General features: G+C 46.9%; 1 protein-coding gene across 1 annotated transcript in view; it reads right to left on the bottom strand.

Annotated features, from left to right (window-relative positions):
* DNAH14 (dynein axonemal heavy chain 14) overlaps positions 1 to 18,079 on the bottom strand; it is a 1,270,113-nt gene that overhangs the window by 449,613 nt on the left and 802,421 nt on the right. The window contains exons 54-55 of the mRNA XM_086926153.1: positions 6,633 to 6,719; positions 5,200 to 5,397 (exon numbers count right to left, since the gene is read on the bottom strand). Of these exons, the coding sequence (XP_086782279.1) occupies positions 5,200 to 5,397; positions 6,633 to 6,719 (285 nt within the window). The remainder of the gene's footprint in view (positions 1 to 5,199; positions 5,398 to 6,632; positions 6,720 to 18,079) is intronic.

The following is an 18,079-nucleotide window of genomic DNA, read 5'->3' as shown; positions in this document are numbered from 1 at the left end:
CCCCTCTCGTTGGTTGTGCTTGCTCTCCTGCCCCCCCTCGTTGCTTGTGCTTGCTCTCCTGCCCCCTAGTTGCTTGTGCTTGCTCTCCTGGCCAGCCCTCGTTGGTTGTGCTTGCTGTCCTGCCCCCTCGTTGCTTGTGCTTGCTGTTCTGCCCCCTCGTCGCTTGTGCTTGCTGTCCTGCCCCGTTGTTGCTTGTGCTTGCTGTCCTGCCCCTTTGTTGCTTGTGCTTGCTCTCCTTAACCCCCTGCTTTGGTTGTGCTTGCTCTCCTGACCCCCCCCTCGTTGCTTGTGCTTGCTGTCCTGCCTCCTCGTTGCTTGTGCTTGCTCTCCTGCCACCTCGTTGGTTGTGCTTGCTCTCCTGACCCCCCTCATTAGTTGTGCTTGCTGTCCTGCCCCCTCGTTGCTTGTGCTTGCTGTCTTGCCCCCTCGTTGCTAGTGCTTTCTCTCCTGCCCCCCATCGTTCGTTGTGCTTGCTCTCCTGACCCCCCTTGTTGTTTGTGCTTGCTCTCCTGACCACCCTCGTTGGTTGTTCTTTCTCTCCTGACCCCCCCTTGTTGGTTGTGCTTGCTCTCCTGCCCCCCGTTGTTGGTTGTGCTTGCTGTCCTGCCCCCTTGTTGCTTGTGCTTGCTCTCCTGACCCCCCTCGTTGCTTGTGCTTGCTGTCCTGCCCCCTCGTTGCTTGTGCTTGCTGTCCTGCCCCCTTGTTGCTTGTGCTTGCTGTCCTGCCCCTGCCCCCTCGTTGCTTGTGCTTGCTCTCCTGACCACCCTTGTTGCTTGTGCTTTCTCTCCTGCCCCCCCTCGTTGGTTGTGCTTGCTCTCCTGACCCCCGCCCCTCGTTGGTTGTGCTTGCTCTCCTGACTCCCCCCGCGTTGCTTGTGCTTGCTCTCTTGCCCCCCCTCATTGGTTGTGCTTGCTGTCCTGCCCCCTCGGTGCTTTTGCTTGCTCTCCTGACCCCCCTCGTTGGTTGTGCTTGCTCTCCTGACCCCCCCTCATTGGTTGTGCTTGCTGTCCTGTCCCCTCGTTGCTTTTGCTTGCTGTCCTGCCCCCTCGTTGCTTGTGCTTGCTCTTCGGCCCCCCGTTTGTTGCGCTTGCTCTCCTGACCCGCCTCGTTGGTTGTGCTTGCTCTCCTGACCCCCCTCGTTGGTTGTTCTTTCTCTTCTGACACCCCCTCGTTGGTTGTGCTTGCTCTCCTGCCCCTCCTCATTGCTTGTGCTTGCTGTCCTGCCCCCTTGTTGCTTGTGCTTGCTCTCCTGACCCCCCTCGTTGCTTGTGCTTGCTGTCCTGCCCCCTCGTTGCTTGTGCTTGCTGTCCTGCCCCCTTGTTGCTTGTGCTTGCTGTCCTGCCCCTGCCCCCTCGTTGCTTGTGCTTGCTCTTCTGACCCCCCTCGTTGGTTGTGCTTGCTGTCCTGCACTCTTGTTGCTTGTGCTTGCTGTCCTGCCCCCTCGTTGTTTGTGCTTGCTCTCCTGACCCCCCTCGTTCGTTGTGCTTGCTCTCCTGACCCCCCTCGTTGGCTGTGCTTGCTCTCCTGACCCCCTCTCGTTACTTGTGCTTGCTCTCCTGCCACCCCGTGCTTGCTGTCCTGCCCCCTCGTTGCTTGTGCTTGCTCTCCTGCCCCCCTCGTTGGTTGTGCTTGCTCACCTGCCCCCCTCGTTGGTTGTGCTTGCTCTCCTGCCCCCCTCGTTGCTGGTGCTTGCTCTCCTGCCCCCTCGTTGCTTGTGCTTGCTCTCCTGCCCCCTCGTTGCTTGTGCTTCCTCTCCTGCCCCCTCGTCGCTTGTGCTTAATGTCCTGCCCCCTCGCTGCTTGTGCTTGTTTTTCCTGTGCCCCATCTTTCCCTTTCAGTCCAGTGGTAAGTAATGTCACTAAAGGATACCCACCACTCCGTCGATGCTGAGGAGCAACATTGTTGTGCAGCTTATTAAGCCCTGTGGATAATAGATAATTCAGAACAGTGCAAAGCACTACCTGGTGTAGAAGCACTGCAGGCTCTCCGCCCTTTAAATACACCCTGCCAATGATCCTCAGAAACTTTTTCCAGCTAGGAGTTTGTACAGGCGTGCTACTTAAGGTACCTGGGAGGTCGAGCGGCCTACATTGCCCAGTATTTTCTTCTGGTTAGCTGCTGTTGGAGAAACAAGAATTATATAGTGGCCTTATCATTGTAATTATTGGACAGAGACTCATGGAGTCTTTGCCATAGTACCTCTGAAACGTGTACGCTCTTTTCTTGGTCAGCAGAATTTAGAGAACAAGCCTGACCTGGTTTGCCATCCTAGTGTACTGTCTGCAATGTTTCATGAGTAATGGGTGCGTATCAAATTGGCTACATATATCTCATGAATCATGGCATTCATGCTCTATATTAAAGATGAATAGTCGAGCAGTCACCCATGTGTCTTATGGGCACAGGAATGACCAGACTCTGAGCTAAAGTGGTGGTAACAGTTGCAGGGGGAGTCTGCAGAACGTGGGGCTCTGTGTGTGTGTGGGGGCTCTCTGTGTGTGTGTGGGGCTCTGTGTGTGGGGGCTCTGTGTGTGGGGGGGGGCTCTGTGTGTGTGTGGGGGGGCTATGTGTGTGTGTGGGGGGGCTCTGTGTGTGTGTGTGTGTGGGGCCCTGTGTGTGTGTGGGGGGGGCTCTGTGTGTGTGTGTGAGGCTCTGTGTGTGTGTGGGGGGTGCTCTGTGTGTGTGGGGCTCTATGTGTGTGTGTGTATGTGGGGCTCTGTGTGTGTGTGTGTATGTGGGGCTCTGTGTGTGTGGGGGGGGGGGCTCTGTGTGTGTGTGGGGGGGGCTCTGTGTGTGTGGGGCTCTGTATGTGTGTGGGGCTCTGTGTGTGTGTAGGGCTCTGTGTGTGTGGGGCCCTGTGTGTGTGGGGCTCTGTGTGTGTGTGTGGGGCTGTGTGTGTGTGCGGGGCTCTGTGTGTGTGTGTGTGTGTGTGGAGCTCTGTGTGTGTGTGTGTTGGGCTCTGTGTGCGTGTGACTGTCTGTCTGTCTGTGTGTGTGTGTGTGGCTCTGTCTGTCTGTCTGTCTGTGTGTGGCTCTGTCTGTGTGTGTGTGGCCCTGTCTGTGTGTGTGTGGCTCTGTCTGTCTGTGTGTGAGTGTGGCTCTGTCTGTCTGTATGTGTGTGTGTTGCTCTGTCTGTCTGTGTGTGTGTGTGTGGCTCTGTCTGTGTGTGTGTGGCTCTGTGTGTGTGTGGCTCTGTCTGTCTGTGTGTGTGTGGCTCTGATCGGGTGTGTGTGGCTCTGTCTGTGTGTGTGTGGCTCTGTCTGCGTGTGTATGGTTCTGTCTGTGTGGCTCTGTGTGGGTAGCTTTTTTTGTAGGTGGCTCTATGTGTGGGTGGCTCTGTGTGTGTGTGGGTGGCTCTGTGTGTGTAGGTGGCTCTGTGTGTGTGTAGGTGGCTCTGTGTGTGTGTGTGGGTGGCTCTATGTGAATGACTCTGTGGGTGGCTCTGTATGTGTGTGTGGGTGGCTTTGTGTGTGTGGCTCTGTGTAGGTGCAAATGCAATATGTCTCGCATTTGCGAGCGATTAAGCTATTGGCATTGTAAATGACAATGCCATTTATTTATGTTTTAAAAACCAAAACATATATAAAAAAAATTCATGAGCAATGCCAATAGCTCTAACTTTAACAATGCATTGTAAATGCTTGTTTTAGTATATGATTCGGTCTCCCCATGGAGCCCGCTGTGTATCGTGCCATTTACTGTCGTTTGTTTAAGTATTGTGTGCCTTGTGCTCTAATCTCATAAAGAGGTTAGTAGAGAGTGTTTAGTAATAAATATATATGTTTTATATAACACTTGTGTGGTTCTCCTTTCATTTGGTCATTCAAGAGGTTCTGATCTGGTAAAACAAGCTGCTTTACATTCCTTCGAGTCTTAGCCTGAAGGCTGTCCTCCACAGCTACCACTAGGATAGCTTTCTATAAAGGTTGTTTTTAACCTAATCATCAATAAGGGTTGTTTGGACTGGTACAAGGTGCCCACTTTAATTAGTGGACAGCATATGCCAGGCCGGTGAGGAGGTAACCTTGATATTTGTGTGACTATAGGTACTCCTTCCCTCCCGTTTTTGAAGGCTCATGTGGCATCATTTGGGAATAATTAAAACCCTGTCCAGCAATATACCTATTGGGGTATAGTATATTGTGCATGTATAGTGTTATGTGAACCACTAAGTATTGAATATATGTAAATACACTTTTGAGGGAAACATAATTTTTGTCGTTTTGAGTGTAGGAGGGATCTCCTCAAGGTCCTGATAAGAAGCCAGGGGAGGGTTTCGAAACATGTCGACATAGGAAAGACTACCCATTGAAGCATCGTATCTCCATCTCATTCCCCATTTTTAACGATACCAGCTCAAAGGAACATTAAAGTAAATTTTTTCAGCAGAGCCAGGTATTTTTTTAACTTTTTACTATTTTCACTCACTTTTGATCCTTCCACTCATACTCCTACACCACACATAGTATTGTTTTCAAAATCAGTGCTCCCGCGTAGTCGTAGGTCGTAGCAAGCCCCGACCTGCAGCGGGACAGGAAGAACCCAATGATGAAGCATGCCACCAAGGGCCGTTTTGGTGGGTAAACAAAGCTGTGTGCTTCCCACAATTGTAGGAGACACACGTACTCTGGAGGAACACTCTGTACTTTTTCATAAGGATGGATCCGTTTTTTTTTTTTTTTTAATTGACTAGAGGAGGACGTATCCACCTCTTATGCTCCTTGAGCATTACCTCTTCACTCCCGCCTTTGTTAATTTGCTCTTTATCTTTGCACTGAACTTCTCTGTACTTTGAGAGTAACATAAGTCCTAGAAGACCCAATTGTCCCAGATGAAGCATTTGTAGCTGCCTGCCCCAAAAACCACAAACAATAAACCTACTAACAGCTTTGCGGTAGAGTCGTTTTAAGGAGCCATTGACACGGACACAAAAAATACAAAGAAGGTGTTACCTACATTTAAAAAATAGGAAAAAGTGCCCTAGTCCATATGTATGGTACAGAGGAACAGAGTACCGTGCATTTCATTTTGGGCATGAATTGGTATCTGTACATTTTTGTTTATCCCTGGGAACAACTCGTGCATGCATTGTTTAAGTCCCATTGGATACCAGTGCATTGAAGGATGCCTGGGGTATAAGAGAAGAACATAGTTTTAAGTATCACATAATATAATTTATCTTTGTGAGGGCATGGATTACCTTTACAATGTCTGAATCTGTTATGAGAAATACAGTACTTTGACCCCGGAGTCCGGTTTGCTTGTAAACTTTCTTCAAGTCCTCTCTGAAGTCCATGTGGCTATAATTCCGTGTGATAGCCAGTCTGTAAAGACTGCATCCAGAAATGTAGCTAGCCATGGTGGCACTGGTTACTTTTCCAGTACCATCCAACCCAACCTAAAATGAGAACATAATTTGCATACATTATAAATAAAATGAATTAAGTAAAGAGCGAACTCAGAAAAAACAGAGATGTTTAGAAAAAACACTAATGCCCAATTGTGTAACTACCTTACCCGCATCCATATGTAAGACAGACACCCTAGGCCCAAATCAGTACCTCAATAGAACTACTCATGTACTACAAAATACAATTGACAAATTAGGACCTGCGTCCTCAGCCTAGCCTTTTTTTTCTATGTAAAGATCTCTGCACAACGAATGGTGGGAAAATGGGTAATAATCACTCAAAAATGGATGAGATTAAGGGAAATGTGCAGAGGATTTTGGCAGGGAATTGTTAATACAATACACGCCCGCTCGCATTGTAATTCATAAAACGCACTTCTAAAGTTACTACATCATCCCACACTAATGGAACTATGGTATCCAATGCAATATTATGCAACAATACTACACAGTGTAAAACACCATGTTAATTAATACTATACAGCATGAGATTGCCTCTAGACCAGCAAATGTGATCCTATTAAGCGTGTAAAGGGTATCAAAATACAACTAAGATCGTCTCACCTATTCTAGTTTACTGAGAACAATTATTTGAAAGGCTAGAGTTTAAGTTTGTAATACTGCAGTATGTCACAAAGGTGGTCACGCAGTTATTACACAATTTATCTTAGATATTCTCTATATAGATTCACCCAAACCAACCATCAGTCTTTAATCTCTCAAAATTTGAGGTCAAACATGTCTAGGTACCTAAAGGTAGTGAGTTCCATAGAACACCAACAATGGGTTAGTGGTTCATCTTTGAAAGTAGGTGTTTGTATCACACACTGTCTTTCAGGAACATTGATGGACCATGGCACTTTGATACTCTTTGAATAAACGAGATCTTGAAAGTATATATATATTTCACTGTCAGAAAATGAGCTATAGTACATGAACAATAGATTATGTCTGCTATTCCAGGATCTGAGGTCCAGAGATGGACCTTTTTTGGAGATGCAACAAGGTCAGATTTACATATTATATACATATTTTGTCAATGATTGAGTCAAATAAAACTTGTGACACGCTGCTAATGCTTAATGACTATTGTTGCCCTTGGATTTTCAAAACTCAATTTCTTTCTGTGTTTCAGAGGGATGCCTTCAGCGCCAGTGCTGAACTTTAGAACACAATCATGCTATAAATTAGTCTAAACCATTCAGCGTAATGGGTTCTCTTACCAACATCATATGACCGCCCGGTTGTTTGAAAACTCTTGCAGCACGTGTAATATGTTGAACAGCTTCGTTAAAAAACACATGTGGACTCTGTAATAAAATAATGACGCAGGATTATTTGTGAGGTCTATAAGCATGTGTAATTCATTTAAGATGATCTGTTCTGAAGGAGACATAAACAGTTAAAACACATAGATCCATTTGCAATCCTTAATATCCAAAGAGCCAATAACTATCTTCCATTTGAGGTCACTTGATGTACTGGAACCTACCCACTGGAATGTCCTTCTTCCATTTCTGAGACCTGTGGACGGATTCCTAGGCTTCAGGATGTCATGCCTCTTTTGCTTGGTTTACTGAACACATTGGGCTAAACTGAGAAACATTTATCCACACTCCTAAAAACAGAAATCTTCTACCAACTTTGGTTGGTCAAACACCTAAGACTGATCATCTTGTACAGTCAACTACTTGAATTGCAAATTATAAGCATGGGCTGCAGGCAACATTATTTTATGTTAAGCTCCACTTCCTTCTAGAAAGTATGAACTAGGGTCTTACCCAATAGACAGGCATGGTAGGGCTCACAGCTACTTTTGGAGAACCTGAGATGCCCCACCACAAAGGGAACCCGAGCCACTGGGAAGTGAGTCTCGTGGTTGTTTGCAACTATGAATTGGTGGAATGTATTAGGGATGACCTGCTCTGTTGACACCAGATTATACCACACAGTAGTCATACTCTCCCCTGTGTCTCTCAGATCCTTCACTCATTGTCCATTGATGTGACCTACTGCCTACATTTGAGAGTATTGAAAGGTATGTGGGCTTTTGGCACCATCTCTCTATACCCCTGGGACAGTAGGGCAACCTCTGCTCTTACCCATAGGCTAACTGGAAACACCACCTCCCCAAGCGCTACACTCTCCAACCTAGGTGTCTTCCCACCTGTGGGGGTGGGGGGGGGGGTGCTCTCTTGGAACACATGGGTCCTGATCCACAAAGGTAAACTTAGTCTTTTGTGTACGTTTATGATTGTTTGCTAATCACATAGGTATTTTACGAGTGTGCAGTCTCCACACATAAAATTATAGGACTGTACTATCATTTTCTATACGAAGATGCTGCTGTTCTAAAGCTACTACTAGGTCTTGCGTTGGCGATGCATCACACGTAGGTGGATGCAGTGAGCTGTAGGGCTGCAATGCAAGGTCCTGCATCAAAAACTCATCACACAGCAGGGGTTCCAATGACCTACGGGTCTGCGATATCAATTCCTGAATCAAAGGTGCATCGCGTTGTGCTGCGTTGGTTCTGTTGAAGACCACAGCTGGGCTAGCAGGGCACATTTAGCCCCACTTCATATGGTCCAGGACTGGAGGAGCACCACTTGGGGGTTAGGACTCACAGCACGTAGAGAGCAGGGTTCAAGATGGTTGGAGCCTTTTCTGTCCCTGAGACTCTGATCAGGAGGAACTAATACAAAGCTCCCCCTTCTGGGGAGAGAGCACCTCTGAGCACAACAAGGGGGGACCAACAGGTCTTATTCCATAACACGTAGATGGATCAAAAGTTCATGCGACAGCGACAAAATTATTCTTCCATCTTTCAAGATTTATTTGGTTGGTATTAAGTGCATACTTTCAATTTAAATCATTGAATTAACTGAGTTCATAGAATGTCTTTGTCATTGACATGTTGAAACAAATAAATCACATATCCCGATGCATTTCGGGCTCTGCCCTTCGTCAGGGGATTACTTTAGTGCATCTTGAGACAATGGTGCCCCCGTGGTAATGAATGACAACAAACTTAAGGAATATTGATTTAGGGAGGATTCAAGATTTTAGCCATGGAGTTGCTCCCCTCACTTGGCGAGTATTAAATTGGGATTACGGAGTTCAGGGAGTTGCGGGAAAACTGTTTTCAGGAAATGTCTCAGGACTGAATCCAGGATCTAGTCCTGTGGTAGCAAAAGTAATCATTATGATTCCTGAACTCCGTAATCCCAATTTAATACTCGCCAAGTGAGGGGAGCAACTCCATGGCTAAAATCTTGAATCCTCCCTAAATCAATATTCCTTAAGTTTGTTGTCATTCATTACCACGGGGGCACCATTGTCTCAAGATGCACTAAAGTAATCCCCTGACGAAGGGCGGAGCCCGAAATGCATCGGGATATGTGATTTATTTGTTTCAACATGTCAATGACAAAGACATTCTATGAACTCAGTTAATTCAATGATTTAAATTGAAAGTATGCACTTAATACCAACCAAATAAATCTTGAAAGATGGAAGAATAATTTTGTCGCTGTCGCATGAACTTTTGATCAATCTACGTGTTATGGAATAAGACCTGTTGGTCCCCCCTTGTTGTGCTCAGAGGTGCTCTCTCCCCAGAAGGGGGAGCTTTGTATTAGTTCCTTCAGATGTTTCACTGCCAGGCCAGACAGTGATTTCCTCTTGGCAGCACACTACACTCCTTTACAACCCTTTCCCTTTGGACAATCAGCTGTGCGAGTTCCCTCCCACTTCAGTTATCACTCTGATCAGGAGGTCAGCCAACTTGGGATCACTTTGGTGGTCCTGGGTTCAAGGTGCAGGTCCAGGTCCAATCCTTCTCACTCAGGCAGAATAGTAGCATGGCAGTAGAGCAGTTCTTGCCTCAGAGCAGAACAACAGTCCTTCTCCTGAGTATTTCACAGGTCGAGAAGTATACTGAAATATTGGATCTGAAGGTCCACGTTTTATACCTGGTACCAGCTTTGAAGTGGGAGAAGCTTCTAGAGTCCTCCCCCTACAGAAGTGTCTGGAATTTCCTGTCTTCCTGCCCTGGCCCCAGCTTGCTAGGGGCACAAAAGTCTAGTGTGAAATCCTTTATGAGTGTGGCGAGGCAGAGTTCTTGTGATGTTCAAAAGTGGTAGGAGACAGCTCCGCCCCCTATCAAGTCAGAGACGGCCTATCCTGCCAACAACTATTCCCCCTTTGTCTCACTGTCTGGAAGTAATACACAAAGATCAACTGCCGACTACACCTGGTCATGTGACCCAGAATACAGGCACCAGATGGTTATGACTAAAAAATGCCAACTTCCTAAACGTGGCATTTTTAGAATTGTGACTTAAAATCTAAATTTACTAACATGGACTGGTGCATGCTTCGCGAGAAAACTGTGTATGCGGCCAGAGGCAAACCTAGAATGTGGAGGTCTGTGTGGGGAGCTTGGAATTCGTACCGAGGTGACATCTGCGTACCCCCCGAGGAGGTGGCGCCTGATGCCCGTCTATCTCCATAGTGCCCCCCTCCCGTGGTTCCATGTTTGCTACCCTGTTCTACTACTCCCCATCCGAAATGCTTTCACTCATTGCATTGCAAGCACAATAGGGTGTGCGGCCCCCGATCTCTCCCCGTGATGTCAGCCCAAGGTACGATACATGTCCTCAACCTAGGTCTCTTATTCCTTTTTCTTGCCCTCTCTCTTTCTTTTTCTTTTCTTCTTGCGTTTCCTTTCTGGTCTTTGGTTTATTTATTGTTATAATCTATTATATTTGAAAATTAAACCTGAAAGTTCCTGTGTACAGTTTTGTGCACGATCGTGATGGGTATCATGATGCTGCCTGGCCTCCGGGATGTATGGCTGAATAGCGGTGTACTTTTTCTACAAATAAAGGTTTTCCAAAAAAAAATAATAATAATAAAAAAAAATAAAAACAAAAATCTAAATTTACCTTCAAAGACGCTTCTAAATTACAAGAGCCAAAACTTTACGTTCTTACCTGCTTCCAATGCAATAAGGTAACCCAGCTTGGCCTTGCAATAGTTAAAAACTAATTTAAGAGTCTTTAACTGCCAGAGCACGTAAAAGTTAAAAGTATGTGTCCATCTTTTATAACACTGCACCCTCTCCTAGGGGCTGATTAGGGTCTATCCTAGGGGTGATATATATGTATTAAAAATGAAGGATTGGACTTGGCAAAAGGTTTATTTGGCCAGGTCCAAATGGAAATTTACAGCTGCAAACATCTGGCTGAGATATGTTTAATGGTCTACTTATGTGGGTGGCACAATGAGTGATGTAGGCCCACTACTAGCATTTATTTTACAGGCCCCAGGTACATGTAGTTCCACTTTACTAGGGACTTACGAGTAAATTCAATATGGCAATTGGCTGTAAGACAATTTCACAATTTTTAAAGTGCAGATCACAAGCATTATAGCCCAGGTTAGCAGTGGAAACGTATGCAGAGTTCTTCCCCTCCGGCAGGCCCCCAAGTACGGAAAATTAATATCCCTGGGCTGGCTGAAGCCCTTACGCACTCCCAGATGGCTCTCGCCAGCAATCTAGAGGATCAAGTGGACCTCTTCAATGCCTGGGTCAGTCAAGGAGTAGAGGCTACCTTCAAACCTGCCTCGCAAATCAACCGACGCGTTTTGCCATCTCAACCCTGGTATACGCCAGCGCTTGGAGAGCTAAAAAGATTATGTAAAAAATCTGAGCGGCTCTGGAGGGCTGCTTACTCTCCACAAGCCAAAGCCGATCTCCGCCTTGTACAAAGAGAATACTATACTGCAGTTAAGACTGCAAAAGGCGCCTACTTTGCGACTAGAATCCTAAAAGCAGATAACAATGATAAGGAGATCTTCGCTATAGTCCAAAGCTTTCTGTCACCTCTGGCGGAAAGAAAAAAGATTCCGGTTTCCGCAGACTGGTGTGAGGAGATCTCATCCTTCTTCATTAACAAGATCAAGCTAATTGAAGGGGGATTTGCCTCGAGTGCTGCTGCCGCACTTCCGTTGGCAGAGACGCCCGGTACTCTTTCGAGCAACTGCCTTGCCAAATTCAATATGGCTGACCAATCGGACATTCTTGCCCTGCTGGAGTCTCTTAAATTGGGTTCCCATGCAGACCCTTGCCCGGCAAGAGTTTTGGCTGGAGTAGAAGATTGTGTAGCGACAGAAGTAACAGCCATGGTAAACTGGTCACTGCAATCTGCAACGGTACCTAGGTAGTGGAAGCAAGCAAAACTTCTGCCCCTCCTAAAAAAGCCTTCAGCAGACCCCCTTGTCGCAGCAAATTACCGCCTCATCTCTTTGCTCCCAGCACTGGCTAAAGTCTACGAAAAGGGGGCTCTTCATCCAGCCCAGTCGGGCTTCAGGGCCTCCTTGAGCACGGAGACAGCCTTGGTCGAGGTGGTGGAAGCCATCAGGGAGTGTACGGACAAAGGTGGCAGAGCGGCGCTTATTCTATTGGACCTCTCTGCCGCCTTTGATACGGTTCCTCATCAACTCCTTCTGGCTCGCCTCACTGACATCGGCCTCTCTGGGGCTGTATGGTCATGGCTGGAGTCCTTCTTGGACTCAAGGTACCAGCAAGTTTGGATGCCCCCACACTCCTCTGCGGCCAGGTTAGTTCAGAAGGGGGTCCCACAGGGCTCAACATTGAGCCCACTTCTTTTTAACATCTATATGACCCCTCTGATCTACCTGGTTGAGAAGCTGGGCGCAAAAATTATGGCCTATGCCAACGATACCCAGCTCCTGTTTACCTGGGGTAAATCACAATTAGAACCGGCTGCAGCACAAAGGTGCCTGGCGGCCGTATTCACATGGTTGGCACAGGCCAGGCTTAAATGCAACGAGGGAAAATCGGAGATTATACTATACTTTCCAAACCAATTTACTGAATTGGTTTGGCCTCCCGATTTTCCCCGTCCCCTCTCTGAGGGGGGCCCTGCCAAGAATCTGGGCATTTGGTTCAATGAAGATCTAAGATTCTCAGAACAGATAAAAAGACTGACGGGCGCCTTCTTTGGGCCCCTTAAATCCCTAGGCCGATTCTTACCTCTACTGCCCCAGCCGGCCAAAGAAACGGTCGCTAGAGCCCTCATATTGTCCCGCCTAGATTACGCTAACACTCTCTATCTGGGCTCACCCTCTTTTTTGTTAAACAAGCAGCAGCTCATCCGAAATGCGGCGGCAAGACTTTTGCCCGGCATCCGCAGACGCATCAGCATAAGATCACAACTGGCCACACTCCACTGGCTGCCGGTGGCCGAAAGAGTGCAATTCAAGGCTCTGTTTCTCACTCATCGAGCCCTGCACGATACTGGCCCGGCTTATCTTAAGGAAAGAGTGACGTTCCACGTTCCCAGTCGCCTCCTCAGGTCGGCTGCCCAACGCCGGCTGGTAACTCCCCGCTTTAGGCGCACTAGGCTGGGCGGCCAATCTTTTTCTGTCAAAGCAGCCACCCTCTGGAATGCCCTTCCGTTCACTCTTAGGGACACCAGAGACCTGAGCTGCTTCAAAAAGCTTCTTAAAACTCACCTCTTCAATCAAGCTTACTAAAATAATGCTGTGCTTTTCTTCGGTGACTTCTCTGTGGTTATGCTTCGCGCCAGGATACTCAAGAGTAGTCGTGCGCGTAATAAATACCCATATAACATATAACATAACATAAGACATACAAAAATTAATTCAGCAAAAATAGGAGGAGTGAGGCAAAACATTTGCAGGAAGACTGCCCTAAGGTTGACTGGTTTACCAACTGTTCAGATAGCCTCTTTCACATACTGCTATGGGTTTTGCAAATGGGTGTCTTTCTGGTTTCCATTGTCATATGCTACACCTTCTGAGTAAGCTAAAGAACTTGGAGCCTGATGTACTAATCTTACTAAACAAGATGTGCAAATTGCACACTGACTGGTTTACCGCTATAGATGTAATTTGTGATATTTGTGAGGTGAACTATGTACACAAAGGTTGCATTGCAAATTGCCCACTCACAAAGGGTCCCAAAAGGCCTCTCTAAAGAATATTAATTAAGAAGTTACCAATTTGCAGGCATGGTGGCCTGCAAGTGACAAAAGAATTCCAACTCCATACTAGCATTCCCAAATGGGAAATGTTTTTTATATTAGCAGCCCCGGTCCTTTAAAAGGACTGGTACTGCTTTAAAAAAAGTTTCCCATTTGAAAAGACAGAAAACATTGGGGGAAGCATGCAGTAGTTTCTTTGACTATTGTTCTGCTCTCAATGAGGCTGTCTGATGCAAATTTGATACCACCACAACTAGGGTGTCAGTACCTGATCAGTGATTTTCAACAGCATACACATCATTGCCAATAGAAGTAGATGCCCCTTTAGTGCACCATCCTAATTGTGATTCAGAATGAGTCACAGAGCCACTTTTGTTGGATCAGAGAGACTTTTCCTACAAGCAAAATACGTTTTGTACATTCCACAACACTCTTTTAGTGGCAAGAAACCCTGTGATTTTGCAACTAGTAGGGTCTGAGATCACAAAAGGGGGTTGTACATTGGGCTCCAATATCCTTTTCTCTCAAGAGACACATGTGCAAACTGAGTGTAGCTAAGAGGAGGTGCGGCTCTGATATCCAACATATATTGGATCAGGATCTAATATGAGTTTACCACATCTGATGCACCCAAGATATAGTGACAATAATCGTAGGTAATTTGCTTATCCCACTCTTTCAATATACCGTGTGATTAAGGGAAATTGATGTCAAAGTATAAAGCAGACAATCTGTCACATGGTCCGGCTCTAGACAGTTGATCCCCGGTACCATTCTGTATTCTAATGAGGGGCGCTTGGTGTCCCTGATAGGGAAGTAGACCTATTTATGAGTGTTTCCAGCAACCAAATGTCTGTAGGACGTGTGACCACTGTGTCTCTTGTTATGTGGCAGGCTTGGATTATCTAACTATTTCAGATAGCTCATCTCAAATTTGAACATCGCATCTTTGCAAAGGGATGAAGATTGGAAACTTACGAGTTTATATTTCAAAATGAGGTTTATTGTCTTGACCATGACCCCTGGCAGGTCTTGCACAAGAGCCTGCAGAGCTAGTCTGATAGGGTTCATCACAGATCACTGACCTCTTACTCAAAAGGTCCACACCCGACCCTAACTGGAGGACTGTGACTAAAATGGAATGCCCTGTATCAGGGCGCTTGAATCTACCAGCTCAGATGTCTACTATCTGGTAGTCAGAATCTACACCCCGTATTTCTGTTTTGAGACCATGTCCTTCTAGGGCTCCCATGATGTGGAATATGTAAAGTGTTGCATTAGAGATCAAGTTGGCGCATACAATGTGAAGTAGAGGTTGGAATGTCACAGAGTCTTGCATGGTGGGCATGTTCTTTGCAACCGTGTGTCTGGTACTGCCACAGTACCTTTCCATCTTTGTGAGGGTTGCTATGATGACCTTGCCTATTCTTTTTTTTTTTTTTTTAATTTTTTGAAAACCTTTATTGTGCATAAAGTAAAGAACAAATACGGGCCCACAACCATCCGGCCGGCCACGAACTCTCATGAGGCACTAGTGCATGCAATACGGCGACATAGTAATACATCATACCATCAGCTACTATTTAGGAATCAAACTGGAGAGCGCCGCATTACCATGTCACAGGAGCAATGAAGGTTAATTTTAAATTTTTGTGCAACTATTGGGGTCAGGTCGTATTGTTCCGTACTCATGAAAAATAATAAAAGAAAGAGCAAGGTCCATGCAGGTGGGACATGACATTAGCTACAGTTTCCACACGATCTCATATTTCGGCAAGTAAGTCCCAACCAGGCAGGATGGCCGCCAGATATCCACACTACAGGGTATCAGTCTCAACATCCCATTCGTATCTCCGCCACCACCCATCCCCCAGTATGCCTGAACACGGGCCAAGAGGAAAGGAAAAATTACAAGGAAAAGCAAAAATAGGCACCATAGAAATTAACAAGAACTAAAATATACCCTCCCCACCCTACACACATGCAGAGGCTATGGCCTACTCCCCCCCTAGCAGAGTGTCTGTCGCCCCATAAACCCGAAATACAGCAAGAGAAGAGAAGAAGGAAAGAGGAAAGAAAAGAGAAAGCAAAAGAAAATTTAAACCAGTGATATAGGGAGCAAGAAAATAAATTCTATCTTATAACTCCCACTAAAGAAAGGCCGGGAGGAGGGCCAGTTACACATATGCGCGGACACCGCCGGCCCAATAAACATTCTCCACCCCAATATCGGCAACAAATAGATTCAGCAAAAGTCTAACAGGTAGGGAGAGTGAATTTACATTACGCAATGAAGCAGACCAAATTCGGTTCCCACACAGTCCCCACCCGCCAGCATATCAGTTCAACAAGGGACCGCCTAGCCCTGGCCTGATCTGGGACTAGTCCTCTCACCCACACTCCGTGATAGTCCAGTGCAGTCCAAGTTGGCGAAAGAAAATGGCCGCCTTGAGGAGGGAGGAGGTGCATAAAAATAAAAGGAGCGTCGCCTGTCCTCAAAAAAAGAACCTCCCTTGGTCTCCAACTTTTCGGATGTATCCAAGCAGCAAAAGTCACAAAGCAGGGAGATCAAAGTCCTGAAGAAAGGAGCAGATGAAGAGGCGTGAGGACAGGCAGCTGTCGTCTAAAGCTGGAAGCTGTGAAGCGAGGCAAACAGGCAGGCACGGAACAAAGGGGAGACAACGTTGTAACAACAGTTCTGGTGGGTGGCAACGAGTCGTTACAAGCCGCAGCATTAGCTACTGTAACCGCAACAGTAGCACTCGGAGGCTGTGGTGTGCTGATAGATTGTAGCAAGGACAAGTCAAAACTCTGTCGGAGAAGGACCCCCTGCTCCCAGCATAGAGCACGGGCACATGCATCAATTTTTACATCCAACACACTGTAGTTGTGCATCATCTCCGATCGCAGCTCACCCAAGGTCGTCATCACATCCTTATAGGTCCATTCAGGCTGTAGCTCCCATAGATCTGCACTCCCGGGGGAAGAATGCGCTCCGGCCCCCTGCTCGCAAGTGGGCTCGCTGTCCCATGGTGAGGGCGCGTAGTCGTCCTCACAGCGCAGAATAATATCCATCGCCATCTTGCCCTCAACCCACCGGAGCGCTGGGGGGGAGGGGGGTCGCAGGGCACAACTGATCAGCAGTCGTCGTCCCCTGGGTACACAGTATCCCCCTCGGTCCGCGGCGTAGTCAGGGAACCGCCGGCAGTGTGATAGATCAGGCAAAACAGAGAGGAGCTCACCAATGCCGGGCAGAGGAACAATGGGAGCCGACCGGCATCATGGCGGCTACGGACAAAGGACGCGCAGACAAAGGACGTCTCCCCTCCGTCCCCGTGTAACTCAGCATGCACACGGTAATTCTAGGCGGCAAGCGGTGGCCGGGCCGTATACGGATGAAGGTGACTCTTCGCTGTCGCACAACCTCCGTGGCAAATCGGCTGTGTCGGAGCACGCGAGGTCCAGCAAAGCGCTGCGGAACAAGCAAGGTCCCGGGCTAGGACGATCCGACTGATATCTTCCGTCTCCGGGCGGGTGGAGAGGTCAAAGGAACACCATCAGAATCGTCTCCGCTTCCCGCACAATTCGATCCGAGAAACACCAGGATGGCAAGCAGGATTACGGTGCGGGAATCCAGGGCCGGCGGTGCCAAGAGGCTGCACGTCCGCTCAGGTCGCCATCTTGGCTCCTCCCCGACCTTGCCTATTCTTGACATTCATCCAATTTCCAAAACAAGTATACTGTGCAGCATTATTTGGAAACCCCATGCTCTAATAAAGCCTGCCATCCTGACTCCTTATCATGCTTATGCAGATGGTGACTGCTGATGAATGTGTGATGAAGTGTGAGCTAAGCAGATCCATGAAAATGTAACACAAGTTAGTCTTCTGCATGTCCTGTTTGAGACTTGGACTAAAAACATCAAGGATGTGAAAACATGTATTCAGTAAACTGATACCACCTAGCCAGACTCCTTCTGTAGAATAGTCACCATTTCAAATGTACAACATTTCAGCCCTGTGATCCTGGTAGATTCCTGCATCTGAATGAGATAAACGTTGAATCAAATCCTTTCCTGCTGACCTGGCACCATTTCCATTGGCACAAATTCAGTACTAGTTGAACCCCATAATAGAGAAATATTTCTTGTATTTCTTGGCCATCAGTGTGTTTTTTGTAGGACAAGGTGAACGGTAGCCTGGAAATCAAGGATGCACCAGTTTTGTACTGTTTTCACAAATTATGGTTCTGATTCAACATGCCTCCCATCAAGGAGGTTTGGCTGTATGTATGAGGTGTATATATTGCTATTAAAGCAATACATGCTCTAAATCAGTTAGGTTTATGAATGAATGATTGGCGGAAGTGAGCCTCGAGGGTAGGTGTGCATGGGAGGAAATATTACAGAATAGCTATTAGAGGAATGAGGAGAGTGACCTATAGCTAGAAATATGGGTTGCTGTAGAAGTAGGAGTGTGAGAAGAATGTGAATATTATATATAGATATAGGGGACGGGATGCAGTGAGGTTCCTGTGTCTTTCATATATCTCTCATAATCCCATTATTGGTGAAAGTGCCACTGCTGATATCCATGTTAGCCTATGGTGACTCTCCTGGGAAGCTTGAAAGCACG

This window comes from Lissotriton vulgaris, chromosome 6, assembly GCF_964263255.1.
Source record: "Lissotriton vulgaris chromosome 6, aLisVul1.2, whole genome shotgun sequence".
In the NCBI taxonomy this organism is placed as follows: domain Eukaryota; kingdom Metazoa; phylum Chordata; class Amphibia; order Caudata; family Salamandridae; genus Lissotriton; species Lissotriton vulgaris.
Note: the sequence above shows the minus strand (reverse complement) of the source record. Positions and strands in the feature narration are given on the sequence as shown.